This window comes from Sceloporus undulatus, chromosome 2 (assembly GCF_019175285.1).
Source record: "Sceloporus undulatus isolate JIND9_A2432 ecotype Alabama chromosome 2, SceUnd_v1.1, whole genome shotgun sequence".
NCBI classification, from domain to species: Eukaryota; Metazoa; Chordata; class Lepidosauria; order Squamata; family Phrynosomatidae; genus Sceloporus; species Sceloporus undulatus.
In genome coordinates, this window is record NC_056523.1 from 19748975 (window position 1) to 19776527 (window position 27553).

A 27553-nucleotide genomic window follows, 5' to 3' on the forward strand; every position below is an offset into this window, starting at 1 on the left:
TTCCGCACCACCATACACCTTAGTGATGCCATTGCTGCTGCTTCTGCTTTTGTTCATAGGGTTGTGAACACTTGAAGCCATGTGGGGAAGGCATCTCTGGGGAAGGAGCGGGAGGAGTATCTGGGGTCAATTCTTGTAAAGAGTCCTTTGCCTTGGAGTGACTCCTGTAGTTAAAATCTCTCCCTTTCTCTATCTATGCCAGTCTTCAGACCAGAGCATGTGGCTTCTATAAACCCCCTAAATACATACTGGATGCATCCCTCTCCAACACGAGAGTCATTCCTTGACAGTGAGAAGCATTGTCTTTTGCAACTGGAACCCTTGGGAGTAGCAACTGAGCCGCTGGCTGAGCAGGACCGAGAGGCCTCTTGCCTACCCTTTCCCATAATGCTAGCACAGGCACAGCCAGCTGCTCAGTTGCTGCTCCCGGAGTGACTGTGTAGTAAAGAGAGCAGTAAACAAGATTGGCTGCTTTGAATTTGCCCTAGAACATTAGGCCTAATATCCAGGGATGGGGGGAGCACTGAGGTTGTAAGCAAAGAGGAAAGGGGGCGGTAGTCCAAAAAAGTTTGGGGACCACTTAGATTAAGAGGGGGATCATTTAGCCTTCCAAATGTGATTACAGTGCAGCTTCTAGCATACCTCACCATTGGCCTGGTCTGCATGGGCCAGGATACATAGCAGTATTCTGGCCCCAAGGTTGCCCCGATGTCCCTCCATTACCATACATCGGGTACTATGTTGTGACACCAGGTTGCTGCTCACAACATGCGTCCCACTGCCATCTGGTGCTGCTGCCGCTGACACATTCTGAGGTCAGAACAAGGCTCCCAGCATTGATCAAATGGCTGGACACCTCATCCTGATCTCTGAACGAGTTACTCAAGCCAGCAGTGGGGTTGGGCAGCACAGTGAGATACACTTGCAAACAGCTACCCAGCATTGCATCATGGGACTTCAGATTTTCCTAGAAGATCTGGAGCAAAAGATGATTTTTTAAAAAATATTTTAAGGGTAATATAGAGCAAATTTGGTGCTGAAGTGGCCGTATGTTGTCCGGACAGTTCGCACCAGAACCAGGGATTGGGCCCTGCATTGTCCAAACTGATCACTGAGAGGACAGAGACAGATCATGTTATTTTGCCCTGTGCAGACAGGACCCCAATCTGTGCTTGGTAGGGCTGCTGAGAGGTGCGCTCCAACAATAAATAGAGAGCCATATGGTTCGTATATCCATGTTAGACCATGAACCTGAAAACAAATCTTCATAAAGTATACTCTGGCTCAGATTAACCTTTTGAGAATCCATGATTAGTTGTTAATTATGTTGATGTCCTATTTCTCCACTGGGGTAAAGGCTCATCCTTTGAGAGTCCAAAATGTGTGGTGTAATGTGTGATACTGCTATTGTTATTATATAGTTATGATGTTTTATTTGTATTTTAGCAGAAGGAGGGAGGGCTAGGGGATTGGGATCATGTTACTACTGTTTTTAAATGTTATATTGGACTGTTGTTACCCGCCTAGATCCTCAAAAGGGAAAGGCGGGATATAAAGTATTACTACTACTACTATCTTGCTCTCTTTTCCTCTTTAAAAAATTTCTTAAATCTTAAAGAAAACATGTCGTTGGCTCTGGAAAGGATTGCTTTCCAGAAAGCTTCTATAGTTCATCCTTCCCCTTCTGAGCTGAAAGTTCTATCCCACAGTATTTATGTTCACTGGTTTTTCCTCTGCTTCTTTCCCCCTTTCCAGCGGGAACGAGTAGAACCCCACCAGCTGGCGATAGACCGTCCCTCAGAGAAACTCCTGTCCTTTCTCCGGAAACACTATTGCCTCAGTGACACTATCCCTCAAGTGAGTCTTCTTCACAATGGAGTAGACCATCTCTTCATCTTGCAGTTTTATCATTTGAGGTAGCCTGTTTGGAGTTGCTGTTTAGGGCAGAGGGAAATCCAGAAATATCTCTGCCTTCTAAAAGTCAAAGAAATACTCCATGTGCTTTAGCCAGCACAAGTCCATAATTTCTAAAGTGCTGGTTTTTTAAGTTGCAGAGGCAGTGGGATTGAAATATGGATGACTCTGGAGTGGGAAGTAGCTACTACAGAGGCCTTTGCAGATTATTATTTTATTCATCCAAAATGTTCAGAGCAATTTGTGTGTACTTCCCAGAGGTCCTTAGGTCACGCCTTAAAAATGGAGATACGTCTTGTGTGTTGACCATCTCTTGACCTCTAGTTGCATACTGGTTCTGAGAGGACGTGCTGTTAAGTGGAACTGCACAGACTGTAATCCTGTCAACATTCATACAAACACCTACTCATGTACCGTGAGTGAGACATATTGGAGTATAGCAAAAGCTGGAAGCACCAGATCCTGTCTGGCCTTGGAAACTAGGCAGGATCAGGTCTGATTAATATTTGGATGGGGAATTGAAAAGGAATAGCAAGTGTGGCAGGCTATATTTTAGAGGAAAGGCAATGGTAAAGCACACCTGAGTATTCCTTGCCCTGTGCAGTTCCCTATGAAATGAAAGCCCAACAAAATTCATGGAGTGGCCTTAGAATCATTGAATCGTAGAGTTGGAAGAGACCACAAGGGCCATCCAGTCCAAGCCCATTCTGCCATGCAGGAAATCCAAATCAAAGCATCCCCGACAGTTGGTCATCCAGCCTCTGTTTAAAGACCTCCAAGGAAGGAGCCACCACTACACTCCAAGGAAGGAGTGTGTTCCACTGTCGAACAGCCCTTACTGTCAGGAAGTTTATCCTAATGTTGAGGTGGAATTTCTTTTCCTGCAGCTTGCATCCATTGCTCTGGGTCCTAGTCTCTGAAGCAGCAGAAAACAAGCTTGCTCCCTCCTCAATATGACATCCCTTCAAATATTTAAACAGGGCTATCATATCACCTTTTAACCTTCTTTTCTCCAGGCTAAACATCCCCAGCTCCCAAGTCGTTCCTCATAGGACATGGTTTCCAGACCCTTCACCATTTTAGTCGCCCTCCTTTGGACACGCTCCAGTTTCTCAATGTCCTTTTTGAATTGTGGGGCCCAAAACTGGACACAGTATTCCAGGTGGGGCCTGACCAAAGCAGAATATAGTGGCATTATTACTTCTGTTGATCTAGATACTATACTTCTATTGATGCAACCTAAAATTGCATTGGCCTTTTTAGCTGCCGCATCGCACTGTTGACTCATGTTCAACTTGTGGTCTACTTGGACTCCTAGATCCCTTTCACATGTAGTTTCATTCAGCCAGGTGTCCCCCATCCTATATCTGTGCATTTCATTTTTCCGCCCTAAGTGCAGTACCTTACATCTCTCCGTGTTGAATTTCATTTTGTTAGCTTTGGCCCAGCTTTCTAGTCTATTCAGGTCTTTTTGAATTTTGATCCTGTCCTCTGGGGTATTAGCTATTCCTCCTAATTTGGTGTCATCTGCAAATTTGATAAGTATGCCTCCAATTCTGTCATCCAAGTCATTGATAAAGATGTTGAATAGCACTGGGCCCAGGACAGAGCCCGGTGGGACGCCACTGGTCACTTGTCTCCAGGATGAAAAGGAGCCATTGTTGAGCACCCTTTGGGTTCGGTCGGTCAACCAATTACAAATCCATGTAACAGTTGCCTTGTCTAGCCCACATTTTACAAGCTTGTTTGCAAGAATGTCATGGGGAACTTTGTCAAAGGCCTTACTGAAATCAAGGTGTATCGGCCACCCCGTGCGCTAACAGACTCCCTTAACGAGCTGACACAGTTGGTCTCGGAGCTGATGTTGGAAACACCCAGGCTACTTGTCCTGGGTGATTTCAACATCCCCTTCACGGCCAACTATGTTCCATCCGGTGTGGCTCGGGAATTCATGGATACCATGACGGCCATGGGCCTGTCCCAGTTGATCTCGGGTCCAACGCATTTTGCGGGTAATACACTCGATCTGGTCTTTTGTACGGATGCGGAAAATCCGTGGGCGGAAATAACTAATATTTCCCTCTTGTCATGGACGGATCATTTCCTCGTAGAGGCAAAAATCAAGGCTCCTACCCAGATCCCCCCGGGGGGTGGTGGACCTATTAGGATGGTCCACCCTCGAAGGCTGATGGAACCCAGAAGGTTCCAAGAAGCCTTAGAGGGGAACATGGTTGGAGATGACGGCGACTCTGTTGAAGCCCTGACTGGTATCTGGGATACCGGTCTCTCTAGGGCTATACACAGGATCGCTCCCAAGCGCCCTCCCAGGCCTGCTTCCAAACGTAAGCCCTGGTATACGGAAGATCTCCGGGCGAGGAAGCGAGTTCTGCGACGGCTAGAGCATCGCTGGCGGAAACACCTACGCTTAGCCGACAAGGCTCTCCTAGACCGCCTTTTGGAGGACTACGGAGAGGCGATATGAGCAGCTAAGAATTCGTTCTATGGTGCTTGTGTCGCGTCCGCGGAGTCGCGTCCAGCAGAGTTGTTCAGGGTAGTCAGGGAGCTAACTGAGCTCCTCCTGCCCCAAACCAGATCCTTGAACCTTCTAAGGCCTGCTGTGACCAATTTAACAACTTCTTTGCGGATAAAACCTCTTGGATAAGCGAAGGTCTTAACGCCGGCATTAGGGCAGAACCTAGGGTAGAGGTATCCAGAGCCTCCGTGGACTCCATTAAACTGGATCAGTTCGAGTTGGTTAGTACCGATGATGAGGACAAGATCCTTAGAAGCATTTGGAAGACAACCTGCTCTCTCGATCCCTGTCCCTCATGGCTAGCGGCTCAGGGGGGGACCGGTAGTAACTTCATTGTTACACCGGATTATAAATACATCCTTGAGGGACGAGCAATTTCCATCCAGCTTAAAATTGGCCATTGTAAAACCGCTGTTAAAAAAGCCCTCCCTCGACCCCCTGATGCATAATAATTATCGGCTAGTTTCGCTACTGCCATTTTTGGGGAAGGTGATCGAGAGGGCGGTTGCAATCCAGCTTCAATCGATCTTGGACGAAACGGATTATCTGGACCCATTTCAAACCGGCTTTCGGGCGGGTTACGGGGTTGAGACGGCCATGGTTGCCTTGGTCGATGATCTCCGTCTGGGCATCGACAGGGGAAGCGTGTCCCTGTTGGTGCTCTTGGACATCTCAGCGGCTTTCGATACCATAGACCATGGTATCCTTCTGGAGCGCCTGGCAGAGGTGGGAATCGGGGGCACTGCGCTCCAGTGGTTCCGATCCTACCTCTCTGGGAGGTTCCAGATGGTGCAGCTGGGAGACGTGTGCTCCGATAAGGGCCCTCATATCTGGGGTCCCTCAAGGAGCCATTCTGTCTCCCATGCTTTTCAACATTTACATGAAACCGCTGGGAGAGATCATCCGGAGACATGGGGCGCGGGGTTATCAGTACGCTGATGACACCCAAATAGTCTTCTCTATGTCTCCGACTGATGCAGTGACTGAGGATGGCGTCTCTGCTCTCGTGGCCTGCCTGGAGTCGGTAATGGGCTGGATGAGGGAAAACCGACTCAGTCTGAATCCAGAGAAAATGGAGGTACTCGTGATAGGTTCTCCTGGCCTGGGGATGGCGGTGGTTCCACCTGTCCTGAACGGGATCACACTTCCCGTGAAGGACTCGGTACGCAGTCTGGGGGTGCTCCTTGACTCGTCGCTCCACCTTACATCTCAGGTGGACGCAATGGTCAGGAGCACCTGTTATCAGCTTCGGCTGATTCGCCAGCTGCGTCCTTACCTGGGCCAGGGAGACCTTGAAACGGTAGTACATGCTCTGGTAACCTCTCGATTGGACTTCTGCAACGCGCTCTACATGGGGCAACTCTAGTACCAAACCCGGAAGCTACAACTGGTACAGAATATGGCAGCCAGACTGGTCACTGGCATATCCAGGGCCAGTCATATAACACCAGTGCTTAAAGATCTGCACTGGCTGCCTATTCGTTTCCGGGCGCAATACAAGGTGTTGGTTATAACCTATAAAGCCCTAAATGGCTTGGGCCCAGGATACCTTGAGGACCGCCTCTCCCCATATAATCCGCCCCGCACACTCAGAACATCTGGGCAGCAACTATTGAGGGTCCCAGGGGCAAGATTGGCCTCCACATCTAGGAGGACCTTTACCACCTCGGCCCCGACCCTCTGGAATTCGCTGCCCGGAGAGCTCCGCTCGGCCACCTCCCTAGCCCAGTTCAAGAAGGGATTAAAAACCTTCTTGTTCAAATTAGCATTCCCGGATACAGGTTCCAGTTAGTCTTCCCCCCCCCCCCCCCCGACAGCAGTGGCAAGCTGGCCAGAATTGGTTTTAATGTGATTTTTAACTGTAAATGTTTTTTATTGTATGTATTATGTTTTGTATAATGCTGTACACCGCCCTGATTGCAAGAAGGGTGGTATAAATATAAAACTTTTATTATTATTATTATAAGATATACTATATCCACAGCATTCCCTTCATCTACCAAGCTGGTAATTTTATCAAAGAAAGATATCAGATTTGTCTGGCATGACTTCTTTCTCTGAAACCCATGTTGACTTTTTGTGATTATGGCATTGCTTTCTAGATGTTCATAGACTCTCTGTTTAATGATCTCCTCCAGAATCTTTCCTGGTATTGATGTCAGACTAACTGGACGATAATTGTTGGGATCTTCTTTTCCCCCCTTTTTGAAGATGGGGACAACGTTTGCCCTCCTCCATTCTGCTGGGACTTCTCCTGGTCTCCAGGAGTTCTCAAAGATTATTGCCAATGGCTCCGATATTACATTTGCCAGTTCTTTTAATACCCTTGGATGTAGTTCATCTGGTCCTGGAGAATTACATTCATTTAGATTAACAAAATATTCCTGTACTGTTTACTTATTCTGTGCTGAAATTCCCCTATTTTGTCCTCTGCTCCATTTTCCTCACGTTGAGCACCCTTTTCCTTTTCTGAGAACACTGAGGCAAAGAAGGTGTTGAGTAATTCTGCCTTCTCTCTGTCTTCTGTTAGCATTTTGCCTTAGTAAGACACCTTAAAGGCACATATGCAAGCCCTTGTAGACTTGTTCAACCATCTCAATGGAATCTTTTAAAGTTTACAGACTTTCTTATAAGTGTTCTTTTGCCTTTTTACCTGAAAGATGAGCTATGATTCTATGATTCTATTATCAAAATATACTGGGATCTTTGGGTTTATTTTTTTTTAAATTGACAACTGTTGGAATTTGTTGCTTTTTCTAGCTATATCTTTAATCAGACATTTGTACTTTATGTTTGTCCTCTCATGTTGCTTTGTGGAAGCAGGGTTGAGAACACATTCACAGACAGCATTAGCTATCATTGAGAAAGATCTGCAATGTAACCAGAGGAAAAATCATCCCCAAACATCAGTTTACTTATATGCTGCTTCATTCTCATCCAGGCCTGAGGCAGCTCAAAATAAATATTAAAATTGAAATGAAAACTAAGATTAAATAGGTCAAATTTTAGTTTCCATTTGAGAGGCTAAAAGAGCTGCCTTATGACCACTCTAGATTGCAAAAGTGCTCTCTTTTTGAGGGATGTATTTTATTTATTTGGCATAGATCCCAACTTTCTCCCAAACCTAGGACTCAAGGCAGTTCACAGCAAGATTAGAAACAGGTACAAATTAAAACACAAGAAATAACACTGTGCAAAAACAGTAAAATAAATTATAATATTAGAGCACCATTGAATTAAAAATGATTTTAAAATGATTTAAAATGCCCATCTTTTAAAAGTGCCTTCTTCTAAGTAACTGAATATCTTCTGAATTTTGAGTGCCTATCATCTTCCTGTATACAAAATGTCTGTCTGTTGGCAGAAGGACTACAAGAAGGGGATCAGCCTAGCCTCCCTTGGAAGGAAGTTCCACAGCCTTGCAGGAGCCACAAACAAGGCCTTATCCTTCAGGTCCTTTAATTGTAAATGCCAAGGATTGAACCTGGAGTCTTTCTCTGGGAAGTTGTTTGTTTGTCCAGGTGTGGAAAAAAAGCAAAATGCCGCTGCCTGTAATATAGGGGCCTCTACAAATGATTAGTAGTATGGAGCATATCTGCTTTGGTTGTTTTTTTATTGAAAATTATTTTTTCTTTCTTTCAGGTGAACAACTTTGTGGTTTTCCAGGGCTTCTTTAATTATCAACGTGGTGAGTCAGTGCCATGAATGCTCCCTACCAGATTATATACATTTGTGTAATTTTGTATTGGATACAGCCCTCCCAATCAACATCAACTCCCATTGGCTGTAGGCTACAGTAGTGAGGAATTCTTGGAGATAAAGTCTGAAAACATCTTGACGGCTGCAATTTTTCCACCCTTGCTCAGATAAGACAGCAAACACTTGCATTTTCTCGTTATCTAAATAATAAAAGTTGAGGTTTAAGAAGTGAACTGTTGTCCCATGGAACAACACAGCACCTCCTTTTTTGTTTTAAACCTTAAAGACATGCTCATTGTGAACATGTTAATAGCAATGGGTGTGTGAATGTCCTGATGACAGCAATTGTTAAATGTCTGGAAACATCGAAACAAATTTACAGAGACCATATTATTTAGACTTTTATTCTTGTTTTTTTTTCTTATTGTTACAATAAGAATTATGCCCACCACCACCATGGTCTTACTTCTTTTTTAGAATTCAGTAATTTCAGTATAGGTTGTGGGGTAGTGATTTGGGTGTTGGATTGGAACTTTGAGAGAGTAGTAATTGAATCCACACTGAACCATGAAACCCACTTCCTGTGGGCTAGTTTCATTCTTTCTATCTATGAGGAAAGCAATAGGAAACCACCTCTGAATAAATCTTGCTAAGAAAACTATGGATTCCTTTGCCAGAGGTTGGAGTCAACTTGAAGGCACATAACAACAAATAAGTCACTGTAGAATAAGTATGTCTGTTTGTGTACATGTGTGTACGTGTGACTTTTTGTGACCCCATAAATTTCATAGGGTTTTCTTAGGCAAGGATTACTTGGAAGTGGCTTTGCCAGTTCCTTCCTCTAAAATCTAGCCTACAGCTCCTGATACTTGCTGGCTGACTAACCAGGGCTCACCCTCCACACCTAAAATGACTGTTATTTGGCATCTGTCAGGTGGCTGGAAATGGTGTGACATTATACTACTTAAACATACTTGACTAGTGAAGCTTTTTTGTCTAACAATATATTTGTAGTATTGATTTTGGAAATTGTTGAATAGACTAGCCATGTTCATTGTAGTCTTTCAAGAACAAAGAGTCAGCTGTTTCTAAAAACCTTGATGTTTTTATGTTTATGCCTTATTATTCATGAAATCATATTCTTGACTTCTAGATCAGTTATCTCATTTATCTTCATTCATCCATTTAATTTAGAACTGTCATTTTTCTTAATTTAGCTTGTAAACATCTAGAAAAACGTACGTTCTTAAAAATGCCAATTCTTAAAAATGGCTAATATTTCTGGAGACTTTCCCCCCCTTTAAGAACTTATCTTACTTTCTCCCCACAGCTCCTATGAAAAAGTTGCCTCCAAAACGTCATGAGGGGGAGATCAAACCATATTCCCTATCAGACCGGGAGTGTAAGATATCTATGCATGATTTCTGTATTGGGAAATAAGTTTGAACAGTTTCCTTAGGGAATGAACTTGGTGAATCGGTGTCTAGATGGAGCAGAAAATGTTGTTACAAAGTTGGAGAAACAGTGCCATTTTCCTGATGGGGAGAGATAGCAAGTCCCAGTTTGGCATCCATTCTAATCTACTTGGGTTGTGTAGGTAGTGTAGTTTCATAAGGGAGAAGAAAATGGAAAATATATTTTCCTGGTACTGTGATATTGTTCCATTTAGGTGACTTGGCCCCATGTGGGATGAAGGGCATATGGGTGTTTAAAAACAAACAAACTGGAGAATATGAGTAATACCAGTTTCATATGCACCAGCATTTAACAGATGAAAACTGGGACATACATGGCCAAGCAATATAGAAGATGATAAAATTAATTAGGAAGAACACACAAACTAGAAGATGCTTCAGCCATTTGCTTTTGCCTCATCTAACTGGTGAGGACAAGATTCTACCCTCTTTTCTCCTCTCTCCCTGCTGAGCTAATTGAGTAAAAACTACTTTTGAACTTTAAACTCAGTTTGCAGCAGTTGGAAATAAACTGAGGACAAAGTTGGAAAGTGAAAGGAGGAGAATGAAACTAGGACATTTTCAAAGCAACTGAAAAAGTGGGACAGCAGAGGGTTAATTGGGATGGTCCCTTTCAAATCAGGGCAGTTAGAGAATATGCAATTTGGGTGTAAATTCTATGCCTTTGACTCAGCAGTTCATCTAAATTTGGAGGTTCTAAGTTGGAATTTTCTGCAAGAAGAAAAGAGTCCTTATTATGAAGTAAGGTACAGGATTCTGGGTGTCACTGCCATCTTTAGAATGTGCCAATCTGAAATTGCTCCTAGGAAGTTGGGAAAGATGTGTCTCCATAGTAGAATTGGCAAAGCCAAGAAAGATCTGGGCAGTAGAGAGGTCTCAGTTTACATCAGAGTTGCTTTCTTGGACTTGCCGTGTAAATGGAGACTCACGTAAATATGGGGGGGCTGGTTTCATCAGCAATCATTGTGGACCAGGGGATGCATTCCGGCAGAGCTGACGTAGCCAACAATTTTACTCAACCCACCAGAAGTTTTAAGGAGTGCTAAAGCATGAAATATCAGATCTTACTTTTCCAATCTAGAGAAATAAGTAGATGTTCTTAATTGGGTCTAGAAGAGGCAGCAACTGCTGATTCCAGGGGTGCTTGGTTGGGGTGAGTTGGCTTACCATTAGATGATAATGCTGTTAAGCACATAGACAGAAAGCAATTGTCTCTCTTCATCAAGACAAGAAAGCAGATTCCAATTGCTCATCCCCACCTTAGGAATCATGGCTTCGGCATTCATGTTTCTTCCTCCCCCTCACACTTCCCCTTCTAAGAAGGCAAACAAACCCCTTCCTTCCAACAAAGCCAACACTGTGGTTGCAGTTTTCCACACCCCACTTCCCTAGCTCAGACAGGTAAAAGTAGACCAATCCAGTCACCATTTTTTACTGCTCATAACTCCAGAGTGCCTCACTCTCTCACTTCAACCTTCTTGTTCTCCCACCTCTGCTGCCTTGCGCAACTGTACAGGCATGGTGAGAGAGCTTTCGTTCATTTAGTTATTTCTGGGAAAATGTTATAAATTTGCAATACTGTAAATTGATCCAATGCAAATTGAGATTTGCCTGTATTCTTTCATATCCCTGGCTTGTCAGCAAGCAAATCAAAAGTTTTTTAAAAAAATGATGATTCTGCTTTGGATTCTAAAGGATCTAAATTACTTGCATTTAAATAAAACTAATCAACCTCTCCCTAAAATGTATCTTAAATCTGCCCAAGACAGGTTTACTACAATGTTCTGTCTTCTAGGCTGCATTTACAGTGCAGAAATAATGCTGTTTGATACCTCTTTAAGCTCAGTTCTATAAAATTCTGGGGTTTGTGGTTTTGTGAGATGTTTAGTCTTCTCTTAGAGAGCTCTTTTTACTAAAAACTACAAATCCCAAGATACCATAGCATTGAGCCAGTGGTGTTGACCTGCATTAATTCTGCAGTGTCAGAGTATTGTTCCCATGATATCCAGCCAGCATAATGACTGGGCTGGTTGGGAATGATGGTCCAGTGTACTTGAAGAGCACTGGGCTCAAGGAACTGGGGGACTGATCGTCTACTTCTGCCTTTTTCTTGGGGTTTCTTGTTGTTGTTACATTGCTTTGTTCTCTCCCCCCCCCCCCCCCCAAATAGTCCTGAAAGAAGAAGTTGAACCACCGTGGCCCTTCAACCAGTCTCGCTCACTGATCCGCTCCAGCAGTGTGGGAAACTCCCCAGTACGGGGCTGCCTCAAGCCTTTTCTCAATGAGCAGGAGCTGCTAAAGAACCTGCGCCTCTGCCCTCCACACTCAACTGCCCAGCATCTGATGAATGGGGAGTCTGGTGACCCACTTTCACAGAGGCGGAGAACCAGGTATGGAGAGGGATGTGGGAATGTTTCAGAACCCTGTAGTAGCTGGGAGAGAATGCTGTGTGTTTGTTTGTCCAGTCTGCGAAGTATTTATTCTTTAAGGATCACAGAATCAGGACACCAGCTGGAATTTGGTTTCCAAAGAACTTTGGGGTCTGAGGTTCTTCTGAATTAATCTGGTGCTTAATCTAAAATTCTACATCCAGGCACCCAGGTTCTGCACACAAAAAGCTGAATTCTGCAGCCTCTGAAAATGACACAAAATGAGTCCATTTGCATAGCTTGACTCATTTTAAAATTACATTTAAAATTATGTCAAATGTTAGTCAAATGTGAAGGACGAGCTACATTAGGCACTTAATCCTCCTTTCTGGTAAATCATTGAAAATGATATTCAGCACTTGACTTCTGTCTTCTGACACTTTGACAGCCATTGTTAAGCATATCTTTACACCCAAAGATCTAGAATCTTGCTTGGAACAGATGAGAGAAAGTAAAACAATGCAGGTAACTGAAATTTTTAGAAAGCTGACCTCTGCTCTTAATAGAATGTTCTGGGCTTTTTCTGCAAATTTGCAAAACGCAGGACATCTGAGTATCTGGAATGCAACATAGCTACTTCCTAGCATACCAGAACTTACAAGGCTAGGTGGTGGCTGTGGCACCTCATCTAACTAAGGGTTAAGTTACCAGTCTCATGAACCCCAGTGTAGTTCCAGCCAGGGCTAAATAATAGACTTTGAAAATCAAGTGGCCCATTGGACTCTAGTGGGCTTATTTCTGGTAAGTCTATCTTAGAAGCCTAACATCCCTGCAGCATGATCTTTGTTCTTCCCATTCTACATTCCTAACCCTTAAATTCTGTTTCCTGATGTCTAGTTTGCTCTCAGAAATGTTCCCTTGCACCACCTCTTTTTCTTCAAATCCCTCCCCAAACCTCACTTCATAAACTTCTTGGCTTTTCATCTTAGTGCTAAACAGCATCTGCTCTAACTCAGCTTTTGTTAATGTGATCTCCTCTTTGTGTTTTGTCATAATAAAGATTTTCATCCCTTTGTTAAAGACAAGTGTGGCTCTTTTACGTATGCTAATCAACAGCACCATGTGTTTGTGTGGCTAATTGCAGAAATGCAGTATCATTAATAGAACATGTTCTAAGAGAGAGGCAATTTCTCTAGTCAAAGAGGAACACTGGAATTGGTAAAATAGTATCCTTTGCACCAGTATGTACTCAGGATAGAAGTGCAAGATATGCATCCTTTAAAATCAAAAGCTATTTCTTCAGATTGTAAGGGGTCAATAAAAGTTCTGAAGACCATATGCTGTTTTTAGGCTGGGCTGAATGTTAGGCAGATAACACATGTTCCCAAAGCCCATATTCACCATATAAAGGAAGAGAGTAGATGTGTCCCTGTGCATTACTTTTTTAACAGAATTTTTTGGACCAGAGGCAGAAATAATAAGGAAATAAGGAAAGGATAGGGACAAGTTCTTGCACCACAAAAGAAGGGCAATTCACATATTTTAATTCAAAACTAACAATACACACATGTGAAATGAACCTTACATTTTGAACCTTCTGGAGATTACCTGAAGGCTTCTTCCAAAATGCATCCACACTTTTTAATACTTTCCCCCCCCAAATCTGTGCCTTTTTAACTTTTAACTAGTGAGATATGCTTACTTGCTGTCACCTTTTTGCTCTTGCATGCTGTTCATGCATGCTTTTTATTTCTGGAGGCAGCTGCTCTTCACCTTGTCTCCTGGGCATATTGCAAATGGCTCTCTCAGGACCTGCATTTGGTGGGCTGTTCTCATATGAGGCATTATAATCACACATAGCGGAAGACTGCTTTACTAAATTGGCCTTTTTTCTCATAATTCATGAAAATCATAAGAAACTCATAGAAATGTCATTCCAAAACTCATCAAAAATCAATTCATACCAATTTAGCATTCCCTTAATTTTGCTCCAGCATTTCTCATTTCTTAGTTAGCAATGTTGGCTCTAGCCCTCAGTTGTTTTGCTTTGGGATGCCTCCCTCTGTATATTCTGTCACTATAAAATGAGAACTGTTTTCAACCACTGTTATCAATGGTATGGCAAAAAATTTTCAGAGTAGCTTTTTTTCAGCCTGACTGAACACAGAAGATCAGTATCATCTAGAACTTGTAATTTGATTGGTGCTTTTCCTTCAGTCCATCTAGGATCTAACCTGTCTCTTTCTTTCTTTTTTCTTTTTAATACCTACCCACCCCTTCTGTTCTTCTCTTTCCCTCCATCTCTCACCACCAGCTCTCTGAATCGCTCTGAAAACAGCCATTGATCGCCGGTCTCTGCTGTGTCTCACCAACTGTTGGGCCTCCACTTGTGTCTTGAGTTCTTTCTAGAAGCAAAATTTGGTTTTACATCCAATTTCCTCATCCCCTTCTTTTTTATAATATTTTATGGGTAGACTCTCTAAGGATGTGGGCTTATTTATATAGTGGGAGTGTGAGGGTTTTTTGGTCTTTCTCTTTTTTATGCCATAATTCCTAAACACCCTTAAGAAAGTGAACTTGCCTGCATTTTAGAAGAGCAGATCCTCCTGCTTGGCTAAAAAAATATTTCAAAGTGTTTATTATGTTGTGCTTTAGTTCCAAAGTGAACAGAGTTTACAGGTGGAAAATATAGGTATTTTGAGATAAAATACAAAATACAGTGTATTACAAACACTGGGAACTGCAACCTATTGCCAAATAGACCTGCCTTGGGCTCTTGTCAGTGACTAGCCATGGATCCAAAGAAGACAATGGACAGAGGCCTCATATAAATTACTGCAATCCTTGAAGACTTTTAAAAAGTTGTTGGTCTGGTAAGATGTGGTCTGCTGTTTGGCAAGGTTAAGCAATCAACCAGAGGTAGCAAATTTTACAGTACCATTAAAAGTAACTATCATGTTATTTAGTTATTATACTTATATTGCTGTCTGAGGGAGGCACAATTTTGCCTTCTTGCCTATCTATGATCCCCCCCCCCTTTGATTGAAGACAGATGGTGCTTTTATTTCAGAGTTAGTGGTGATAGGGAAGAGGCATTGATGCCTGTGGCACATAGAGTTTTTGCTGTTTCTCTGATAAATAGATTTTGTAGTGAATTTGCCTCTTTAGAAGTGCCCCAGGTCAGACCTGCTGTCTGGGAACTTCATTTGTAAAACCCATGGTATTTCTCTTCAATGTTTGTTTAGTCAGCAGAAATCTCTTCGATTATCATTATCGTTCTGACTAAATGGACTCTCATCTGTTAATGCTTGTGGCCCTACATATATTTATTTAGCCTTGAAAGTGCCACAAAATTCTTTATTGTGTTTGGTACATGTTGTCGATGATTACATACAAAATAATTGTCTTCAGGCAGCCAGGCAAAGCTTTTTGTGAAATGGAACAGAGTTGGTTTGTTCTCTTCTGGGCTGTCAGTTTGCTTTGAATCTCTAATTTGGAAATGGGGGCAAGCTAGAAGAATTAGTAACATGAATATGTGGATAGCTTAGCACCTTTTTGTGGTCTTATTTGAAAAGCTGGACAAGGGATGGGAAGCTAGAGAGCTCAGTGAAACCCCACAGCCATCCTTTTTGCCCCCTCCTTGACTTTGAAACAATACCACCCCCAGCTCTGTTATGCACCTTGCCTCTTTCTGGACACCTTTCATCCTTGCTAGGAGTGACTGAGGTATATTTTCAATTAACATTGTGCTTAAGTTAATATAAATGAAGGGGGAAGGAATAGAGCTGGCCCATACCATGTCAGATGATTGGTGAGTATAAACACGGTTTGCTGTTTACTTTGGCCAAATCTCTCCAGAGCCTTGGAAAGAAATGGGGAGTTTTATAGCCTTGCCGCCTGAGATAGTTTAAGTAGAGATGCTATGGAATGTGCCTGGGACCTTCCACATCAACATGTTGTAGCACAGAGAATGTGAGCTCTGCCTTTCCAAAACAGGCCCCTCTGGAAAGGGGTATCATGCTTCCATGGGGAGAGTCGTTTCCCCCAAATAAAGAGCATGAGAAGAGACATCCTCCTAAAACAACTCAGCTCACCAACTGCCCCACCTGCATTAGGTGCTTTAGGGATTCTTGTACCACACTCACAGTTAATGTCTAAAGAAATTTGTGAAAGAAAAGTGAGAAGAGCCAGACATCAAGTTCAATGTGGTTTAAGTTGTCCATTTGGCTGTGGAGTGGATTCTCCCCAGTCCGCAAGTAGTCACAGAGAATACTAATACTGTAGCAGTTTGATTTTCTACTCTCCGTATTAGAAAAACAAAAACAAAACAAGCCTTACCAGCAGCTGTGGGGCTCAGGTCAAGCATCCAGAGAAAGGGAACTACATGTAAATAAAGCCCACTGTAATTCAGTGTTTTAGCTCCCCCAAATGAATGGAAATCATGCAAGGGTATTGAAGCATCTCACCCTTCTCAGCAGATCCAGCCTTGCTCCATTTTCTTATCTTTGCCTGCTTTATGGCAGTCAGTTGTGTCTGTGGTATTTTGAGATGTTGTTCTGTCTCGAATATGTTTTTTGCTCATTTGGAGTGGGGCACTTGTAGCCCGTAAGACTGTCTTGCGTATTTGCTTTGTGGTTTAAACAGATACGGTTCTGGTGATTTTAATAAATACATCAGTTGCCTCCATGCTCGCAAAGCAGGGGAAGCCTTTATAAGGCAATATAAATTACAGAGCTTGGTCAAGAGCTTACTTTTCTGGGACTACACCTTCCATAGTATTCTAGCTAGTGTGGCCATTATTACCTTAAAAAGTTGTCTAGAAAGGAAAGGTAACATTTCCAAGCTCTAATTGAATGGTTTACCTCAGCTTGAGAAGCAGAAATTAGGAGCTTTATTTTCCAGTTCCACATGGAAAATTGATGGTTTCAGAGAATAAAGAAGAAGAAATCAGAAGTTGGAAGCCAAGAATGAAAGTCAGGACTTGTGTGCCTTGAAGCTGAAATTGGTTACAAGGAAAAGAAAGATATTGGGAATTGGATATGCCTGATAGAGACTTTTTATGATAGATAAGGAAATGTATGTAGATTCAGAGCTGGGAAGGGGGAAGAATAAGATGTGTGCCAGGTAACCCAAATTCTGTGCCAGGAAAAGCAGCAGCTTATCTAACCATGTGCATACGAAGTTGCTTAGCTTTTTTTTTAGATACTTACTAACTGGTAGTTGTACTGAAATCAGGACTAAGAATCCTTTGGGCTAGAATGGATGGACTGTTACTATAGGATTTATTTATATACCGCCCAATCACTGGGAATCCGAGTGGTTAGAAAGAAACTAGGAAGAGCTAGGTTCAGATTTCCACTTAGCCAATAAAGTTCAGAAGCACCAGCGTGGTGCGGTGGTGTGAGCATTGGACTATGACTCTGAAGACCAGGGTTCAAATCCCGGCTCAGCCATGTAAACTGAGTGGGTAGCCTTGGGCAAGTCGCACTATCTCGGCCTCAGAGAGAGCAGTGGCAAACCCCCTCTGAAGAATCTTGCCAAGAATACCCCATGATAGACTTGCCATAAGTCAGAAATGACTTGAAGGCACACAACAATAAACAACAACAATAAAGTTAATAGGGTGACTTTGGGCTAATCACTCTCTCAGTAGACCTACCTCACAGGGTTGAGGGGAAAGGGTATGCCATATCATTTGCCTTTGTGAGCCTCCAGAGAAAAAGATAGGATGAAAATGTAGTAATGACTTATATTTAGGGGAATTGTATATACTCATGTATAAGTCTAGAAATGTTAATCAAAAAATTGACCCCAAAAACCCTGAGTCGGCTTATCCATGGGTCAATGTAAGTACTGTACTTTAACTCTTATTTAAAAAAGGAACCATCCCGTGGTGAAAGACAAGAGTGTAATCTGTCCTGAAGAACTGACCCTCCTCTACTCTCTTATCCATCCAGCCTTTAGTGTGAGTAAAAACAGTTATGCCTGCTGGAATTTTGTAAATTTTCTGGCATTGTTTTCTTTGCTTCATCCTTTAGATCCTTTGTTACATGCCCCTTAGTTTTACCCTCAACTTATCCATGGGTCATATCAAAATACATAATTTTGGCTTCAGAACCTACCCTTGACTTATACATGAGGTCGACTTACAGTCGAGTATATACAGTATACAAACTCCCCCTGGTTTCTGAAATTTCACCAGGTAAAGTTTTGTAACCTGAACAAAATAATTGGATTTGAAGCCTGAAAAATAATTGCTTAGTTTGACTTGCTACTCATATTTTATTGATCAGCTTTATTGTGATGACCTGTGGATAAACAGAAATCCAGGTATACCTCAGGTAACAAAGTTGATGTGTTCCTGGGCATTACTTTTTAACAGAAAATTTGGTACTTGAGGTAGAAATACCATGGAGAGAATAGGGATACGTTCCTGCAGTACAATAAAGAAGAGCAGTTCAATACATTTCAGGAAACGTTTTATTGAAAATGAACAGTATGTACTTATGAAATCAAACAAACAGGTGAAGGAAGCCCTACATAAGTAAACAAAATAATTTTTTTAAACATTCTAGAGATCACCTAAAGACTTCTTCCAAAATCTATCCAGGGAAGTCTTTTTTTCACCAGACTCCTCTTTTCTTATGATTTCCATTATGGTGGTCAGATTTATAAATCTGTGCTTTTTAATATATTGGAGTATCCAGATGGTGAGGCAAGCGTATCTGGTTTCTCCTTTACTCTCTGTTTTACTGCTTGCACAGGCTCAGTAAGGCAGCTGATGTTTACTTATTGAAGGCACAGTAGGTATGAATGGCTAGAGTAGAATTCCACTCTTTCTCATCCCAAGCTTTATTGCACAGTTTATTGCAAGCATGCTGCTGCAGCCCGACACAGAAAGTCTGTGTTTCTTCAGCCCCTTTTCACCATTCTCCTGATACTGGTGCTGCTAAAAAATTTCCCCTTAGGCAGAGGGTGAGGAAGAAAAGGGGAGATGTGTGGACATAAAGAGACTTTGTAAAAGGGAGCTGCTTTCTTAGAGGCTTTGTTAACTGAGGTATGCCTGTAAATTATTATACTGTCTCTATGCTATCTTCTTATAAAAGCCAAACATTTTCCTTGTTACTTGTTTAATGAACATTTACAGTCTCGGGCTGCTAATTTCAAAGCTCATTTTTCTCTGTTTGTGTGACAGAATCACAGAACTGTGGAATATGCACTATTGTTTATTATAAATGGATTCAACTCATTTATTTTGTGCCCAAGACATAACTGCCATTACTGTATTAAAAACACAAACGGGAAAGTACAGGCATTGAAAGCTGTCATGACTGAAGCACTATCCATTTAGTGTGCCAATATGGGGTCTTCTATGGCTCCGCTCATGCTGACAAATGCCAGTTGTATCATGTGACAATGGGGCCTGTTTTTCTGTGACCCACAAATAGGTCATAAGTGTTTAGCCAGCTATCCTATGATTGTGCCCTGAGGCAGCAAGGCCACAACTTTAACTATGACCATTTGGCTTAGATGACTTCCCCCCACTTTGGTACATAGGAACTGCTTTCCGGCTCTGGACTCTTAACCCTTTTGTAGAACAATGGCTGCCTGGTTGTCCCCAGAAAATTCACAAGCACATTATGAGGATGACAGATTTTCCAACTCCTGTTTGTCCTCTGACCTGGAATTCAGGAGGTATGCTTGAAACATTTTAAGAGTTAATTCATGATAGCTGATACCAGCCCTGTGCTCTATGAATTTGTCCTAATTCTTATTTAACCATCATACTCCAGTATTTAAAAAACCCTCTTAACAACTTGCATTGAAGGAGTTGTGGTATATTGTTTAGCCCACTGAAATCCCCATATATTAAGGGCTAGAGTCAATATATAAGATATGCTTCTCGTACTGTCCCCCCCACCCATCAGTATTTCTCCACTGTGATGAAACTCCTGTTGCTCCAAATTGGACAAAGCTTTCACACTACACAGTTACAGCACTATAATTCCTCATTAATTGGCATAGCACCATCTTTTGATGACCTGGAATTTCTAGTCTGGTGAACCATTGAGCTCTCCACCTGAGATGTTAAAGTGGAACCATAGTGCTATAATGTGTAATTTGAAAGAGCCCCTACTGACAATGCGCATGTTGCATTTGCTACAGGTTGCTGAAAACTGCATGAGAGTTATTACTTTTTTTTTGTCCCATCATGGCTTGACTTTAAAAAAAAATCCCAGTGGCAAAGTTCCTTGTTCTGTTATTTGCCATCAAATTAGCCTTAAATTGTGGTAACCCAATGAATGAGTGATCTCCAACAGCCCCTGTCATTAACAGTCCTGGTCAGGTCTTGCAAATGCATGGCTATGGCTTTCTTGGTTGAATCAATCCATCTGTAATGCATCCTTCCTCGGGCACCTCAGACCAGGCACCTAAATGATACAAAGTTTCATGAGAATTATATATGAATGTAGAGTAGTAAAGAGTTCAGGCCATTTGGATTTGAAATGAAGTGGAGCTTTCTGAAGTGAAGTGAGATACAGAATTGGAAGGGGGAAGAAGGGAAGATCACACACAGGACTAAAGTATAGAGTGCCTTTTAATTTTGAACCCCAGTTCTTTCACACACCAACCCATCCCCAGTTTCTACCATTTTAACAACCTAATTTAGGGTGGGTATATGGGGAATAGAGTTAGTGTTAATGCTCAGAAATCTGAAGCATGAAACATTTGCTGATTTACCACAAGTTAGCTAGAGGAGAGCCTGTAGATCAGTAGTGGGGAATGTGTTGCTCCCGAAATGCTTATGCTGCCCCCCTAAAGCCCATGAAATGTACACCATTTTAAAAACTGGATTCATGTAGGACTTACAGGTGATTTTTAAACCAAAACCTATCCCAAATACATGTGGACATGGCAGTTGGCTTTCCATAGAACTCCTTCCCATTTCTCCTTTTTTTCCTGGCTGGTTCTATATATTTATTTATGACAGATAATGGCAGCCAGAAGTGTCATTATCTCATCGCAGGTATGCAGGGATATACAGTTATGGAAAGGTGCAAAGGTACAAATTGGTCTTTGCCCCTCACCCCTGCTGTAGATCCCAATATACCTTCTGCTCACCCTATCCTCCAGATAGTTTGGACCTCAGTTCCCACAATTCCTTCCCATTGACCATGCTATTGACCATCTTCTGAACTGAAATCCAAAATATCTAGGTAGTTAACAGTTCTGTGTATCTGATGTAGAACATGGGCCTCTTAATGACAACTTAGTTGGCAATGCATCCTCCAAATTCCTAGGAGCATCTCTCTGATCATCAGATGCTGAGGACCAAAAGGGTTACTGTTTTCATCATGTGTACTGGAAACCTTGTCTGGCTGAGCACTGGGGTTTCAACTAGCATGACATTTTAAAATGTTACAACATCCCCAATTATGTGCACTGTCCCTGTGGGGTTTCTGTTGGGAAAAGTGAAATCTAAATGTGAAAGTCACTTGCAGGGGAATTTGGTACACAAGTTATAACTCTGTTGAGTACCTTAAAGAACAGTTTTCTTAGACTCATGGGGTTTGCTCTAAGGACATTACCATTTGATAGCACACAGTAGACATTAAAGCTGCTCAGTTGCAGACAACTCCCAGCACTCCTGTATCTTTGGTCTGGCAACTTGACAGCATCCCTCTGTGAGGTTTGCCCCTATTGATTCCTTTCTGTACCACCCTTGTCAAAGCACCCAAGAGTCTGAACTGACTTCAGCTTTTGATGTACGGCATGGAAAAAGACGAACTTTTGTTTACAATACAATAAAGTTTGGAATTTTTTAAAAATTTCAATCAAGTGGTCTTGTCTTTTTCTGGGCGTTCCACATCTTATAGCTTCTGTTTCTAAATAAAGTCTTGTTTATCTGTTTCCTCTAAAATATGCATGTGTGAACCAGTAAACAATGGAGGAGAAAGCAGAGCTTTTGAGTTACAGCCTACCTGCACTTGCAGCGCCTGTTAGTCCAGTAGGGCCAGAAGAGTCATAATACAGATCATGGATATAGCCTGCTATTGTGTACATACCCAGTACTGCTTCCTGTAGACCCACATTTTTTCTTCAGACCTTCCCAACCTAGCATGTGCTAAATCAATACTAGTCCATAAGGACCAGTTGCTTCTTGGTTTGGAAAAATTAGATTTGTAGTCTAGCATACATGGGTGATGCCAGGTTTGGGAAGGCTGTCTTTCCCAACCTGTTATATCATCATAACTTTAACTGGAGGTGCTGTATGTTGAACTTGTACATGCAAAACAGTGATTCTGTCTCCTGGCTGTGCTGACATTTAATAATATTTTTATTTAATAATAATAATATTTAATAATAATAATAATAATATTTATTTATATACCGCCCTATGGCAAACCAATCCGGGTGGTTGACAACAGTAAAATATAAAATATAACAATTAAAAACACTTTATCCCTCCCCCCCTTAAGACAATATTAAACAGTATAACATATTAAAAACACAACATCAAGCATAAAACAGCAATTAAAACCCTGATATCCCTCTGTTGATCCTCGACCATCACTGAGATGGGGCCACGGGAGGAATGAGGGAATCAGGGAACCTGGGCTGGGATGGTTAGTCTGGAAAGGCCTGCCGGAAGAGATCCGTCTTGACCACTTTTTTAAAGCTGTCTAATGATGTTATCTGACGGATCTCATCTGGCAGGTCGTTCCAGAGTTTGGGGGCAACAGCAGAGAACGCCCTCTGGGAGGTCGCCGCAAGCCTAGATTTTAAAGGCTGCAGTAAGTTCTTCCCAGAGGACCGGAGAGCGCGGGGAGGATTGTACGGGAGAAGGCGGTCCCTGAGATAGCTTGGACCCAAGCCATTTAGGGCTTTAAAGGTGATAACCAACACCTTGTACTGGGCCCGGAAGCTGATAGGCAGCCAGTGGAGGGACCTCAAAACCGGAGTAATGTGGTCCCTCCTAGATGTACCTGACACAAGCCTGGCTGCCATGTTTTGAACCAGCTGTAATTTCCGAGTCAAGCACAGGGGTAGCCCCATGTAGAGTGCATTACAGAAGTCAAGGCGTGAGGTTACCAGCGCGTGCACAACCGTCTCGAGATCCCTTACTTCCAGAAAAGGGCGCAGCTGGCGTATCAGCCGAAGCTGATAACAGGCACTCCTGACCGTCGCATTTACCTGATTTGTCATCAGGAGCGACGAGTCAAGGAGCACCCCCAGACTGCAAACACAGTCGCTGGAGGAGAGTGTGACCCCATCCAGGACTGAAGGTTGCAACCCAATTCTTGGTTTCGGGGCCGCTACCATGAGCACCTCCGTCTTGTCTGGATTCAGTTTCAATCTGTTTTTCCTCATCCAGCCCATTACCGCCTGAAGACATTCATTGAGAGAAGAGATGCCATCAGAATTCGAGGCCGACGAACGAGATACGGAGAAATAGATTTGGGTGTCATCAGCGTACTGATAACACCCAGCACCATGACATTTTTTATATAAATCAATATTATATTGCAATTTATATACCAGCTGATGGGCAAATTCCCTTGGGAGGCAATTTACAAACAAAAATTACAAACAGTCCATAAAAACACAACCAAAACATACAGCTCACCTAATTACTGAAGCAGTAAAATGTAAGAGTTGAGAGCCAGCAATAAAATAAAATAAATAAAATAAAATGTATTATTATAATAAATCCAAATTATAAAATACTAAAAAAATTGAGACATTGTATCACCATGGCACATGTCTGCAATTGGTATTGGGTTACTGGCTGCATATCCAGTGTAAAAGAGCCCCTCTGTCTAAATAGACACAGTCTCAAAAGGATCATGGGCTACCCACATTCTTGGGCTCTGATCTAAATTTTTTGGTGTTTATATTCAAATTTAACATTAGAACTGGAAAGTCCTGGTTCAGATGTACACATGGCCTTGGGCAAGAATCACTTGTTTCTCTTGTTGGAGAGGTTGTGATAAAAAATATGGAGAAGATTTAATCTAATGCCTGTGGTGGAAACCATGTGGCCCTTCAGATGTAATTGAACTGCAACTCCCATCATTCCTTACCATTGTCTATGTTGACTAGGACAGCTGAGAGTTGCAGTCCAAGAGAATCTGGAAGGTCATATGTATCCCACCCCTACTCTGAATCTTCTTGCCCAAACATTAGGGAATGGTGTTCTTAGGAACGGTTCATTCTAGTACCAAAGAGATGGGATCACAGGACTGTTGCCAGTAGTAGCTTCCAGACTATTATGGTTCCCTGTTCAGAATATGAACTTTTAAATAATTTGTGCCCAGGATCAAAATTTTGTAGTTACTCATTTGGACTACATCTCCCAAAATCTCCAGCTGGGAAGTCTAGTGGCCATGCTGACTGGTAGATTCTGATAGTTGCAGTCCAAATAAGTAAGCTTTGCTTGATGGCCAACTCTTTAATTTCTCACAATGACTCAAAAGAAAACTGCTCTCTTAACATGTGTCCCCATCCCATCTATCTGTGTTGATGAATTATATTCAGACACAACACTTGGAAAGGGCTTTTTTGAGAGATGCGGTTATTTTTTTCTCATTTTAAATTTATCTTTATCATTTCCCATTAGCCATTGTGGAGCAGGGCACGAGGACTAATAGTACTCAAAATATTTCTACTACACCTTTCAAACAAACTTTTCCAAAGTGTCTTGTTCTTGTTAACTGTCCTCAAATTGATTTTGACTCATGGTGACCCTGTGGATGAGATCCCTCCATGCCCCTTTGTCCTCCACTGCTCAGCTTAGGGCCTATAAATTCATACCCTTGACCTCCCTATCCAAATAAAAATACAATAAAAATAATACATTAAAGGTAGAGCCAGTGTGGCATAGTGGTTTGAGTGTTGGACTATGACTCTGGAGAGCAGGGTTCGATTCCCAACTCAGCCATGAAAACCACTGGGTGACACTGAGCAAGTCAGACTCTTTCAGCCTCAGGGGAAGGCAATGGCAAGCCTGCTCAGAAGAAACCTTCCAAGATAGGTTTGCCCTAAGGTTGCCATAAGTTGGAAACAACTTGAAGGTACACAACAACAACAACAACACACATATAACATAGAAGAACATCATCTAGAATGTCTAACCAAGTAAATGGCAAGAGAATAATAAAAACCTCAGCTTTCAAAAGTTACTGTTGGACAAGCCCTCCAGAATCCCCCATCCAGCATGACAAAAACCCAGGCTACATGAAGGGCTGCATCCTCCTGTGTACACTTGTTCAGTTCTTAAAATTATAACCTGCAACCATTCTCTAGGCACCTCTGCCCAATGAGGTTAGGTGCCTAGTTATCATGTAGATCCCATCTGATTCTGGAAGCTAAGCAGGGGCAGCCCTAGGCAGTACTTGAATGGGAGACTGCCAACAAATAATATTGAGATGCTGTAAGCTATATTTCAGAGGGAGGACCTGGCAAAACCACCTCTGAGTATTTCTTGCCCAAGAAAACCCTATAAAATTAATGGGGTCACCATAAGTCGACAGGTGACTTGAAGGCACACACATACTCACATTTTAAGTAGCACTTTTGGACCGCTGCTCTTAGAGTGCCCAAATTAATGGGAATTCTAGGAGTAGTCTCAAAAAAGAAAGCTTTCCCAAACCTCCATTTTTAGCCTAGTCTTATGCTAGGTTTGCACTATCATTTTCATACTTCAGATTTTATGCAGGGTTCGAGCTGACTTCTTTTTAGTTTTCTAGCATATTGATACTGTTTTCAAATATACTTTCTGATAACTTAATTGTTGATGGGTTGCATAAAAATGTCGTAAATAAACAAATGTCCTTCTGAGCAGAGGAGGCCATCTTGATTTCATCCCCTCCTCCTTCCCTCTATTGCACACCCTTGTCCCATTGCATTCCTGCTTGATGCTCCTGTCTTACCCATTGCTTCCTGCTGCCTCATCATTTCCATCCCCTGCTTATCTTTTCCTTCCCATCCTCTAGGAATAATCCTTCAATGGACAGCCTTATGGCTCAGAAGTGTTCCTACAGCCGCTTTGAGAACACTGCTACAGTTTCAGACGATCTTGAGATAAATGGAAGTGAGTACAATCTTGGGTGTTCAGGGGTAAAAAGAGCCTATGTGCCTTTTCTCAATTCATACTCAGCTTTATCTCAAGTAGAAATACCAGCTCTGAGGGCCTGGCCTTGAGTCTCCAGTTTTTTGAGGTAATTTCCAGGCAGGATATAAGGGTTCAAATTCTCCAATTTTGGTGGACAAACTGGAGTTGGTCCAGAAGAGGGCAGACTAAAATGGTGAAAGGTCTGAAAACTGTGTAAGGAGCCAGGGTGTCGTAGTGGTTTGAATGTTGGACTACGACTCTAGAGATCAGGTTCAACTCCTTGCTTGGCCATGAAACCAACTGGGTGACCTTGGGCAAGTCACGCTCTTTCAGCCCGAGGGAAAGGCAATGGCAAACCTATTTTGAGCAAATCTTGCCAAGAAAACACCACGATAGGTTCACCTTAGGGTCACCATAAGTTGGAAGCGACTTGAAGATGCGGCATAGGAAATGAGTATGTTTAGCCAGGGGAAGAGAAGGTTAAAGTGATGTGATAGCCATGTTTAAATATTTGTAGGGATGTCAAATTGAGGGTTGAGCAAGCTTGTTTTCTGCCTTTCACCTTTGGAGATTTATAAACAGAGGCTGGATGGGCATCTGTTGGGAGTGATTTGGTTGTGTGTTCCTGCATGGCAGGGGTTGGAATGGATGGACCTGGTGGTCTCTTCCAACTCTCTGATGCTATGACCTCCAGACAAGAGGAAGGGATTATATTAATAAGTAGAGCAGCACCTTAATACAGTTTGCAGGACTGATATGTTGCTGAATTTACAGACTCTCCAAGGTGGTTATGCATTTACTTAATTAGTTTTCTCTTTCCCTCTCGATTCTTGTATTGATTTGCCCTCTATTTTGCTCTTCATCCATCTTCTGTTTAGAAGCAGGACTTGGAGTGTGCCTTCAAGTCCTTTCCAATTTATGGCAACCCTAAGGTGACCCTATCATTGTTTATTGGGGGGGGGGGGGTTGCCTTGAACTTCCTCTGAGACTGAAAGAATGTGACTTGGCCAAGATCATCCAGTGGGTTTCTGTGGCTGAAAAGGGATCTGAATCCTGGTCTCCAGAGTTGTAGTCCGATACAGAAACCACTACACCATCCTGGCTCTCCTAGAAGCAAGTACGCTGGATTAAATAATCCTGATCCTATCTCCCAATGTAAATGAGAAGGAATAATTCCCTCATTTCACCTTGCGGAAAGAGCCACTTCTGCCCTAACTTCCAAGCAGGAAAATATATGTGTGTTTGAACATATGTAGTTTATACTGACTATATAATGTTTAATAGCATAATCAGGGATTGTCCCTAGGTTTCAGTTTTTGGCAAACCTCAGGGATGATTTTGGGATGATTCTGCTCTGGCAATCCTAATCCCAAGAGATGGGTACAAATAAATCTTGCTAAATAGCTCTTGGAATCGTAGTTCTTAGAACAGAGGCAAGCAGATATGC

At 42.3% G+C, this 27553-nt stretch overlaps 1 protein-coding gene across 4 annotated transcripts in view; it reads left to right on the forward strand.

Annotated features, from left to right (window-relative positions):
* ATAT1 (alpha tubulin acetyltransferase 1) overlaps window positions 1–27553 on the forward strand; it is a 46346-nt gene that overhangs the window by 12466 nt on the left and 6327 nt on the right. For 2 of the 4 annotated variants that reach the window (XM_042447346.1, XM_042447347.1), the window contains exons 6-10: window positions 1756–1857; window positions 8090–8135; window positions 9477–9548; window positions 11792–12011; window positions 25988–26085. In XM_042447346.1, the coding sequence (XP_042303280.1) occupies window positions 1756–1857; window positions 8090–8135; window positions 9477–9548; window positions 11792–12011; window positions 25988–26085 (538 nt within the window). The other 2 variants (XM_042447348.1, XM_042447349.1) reach the window with 2 other exon arrangements.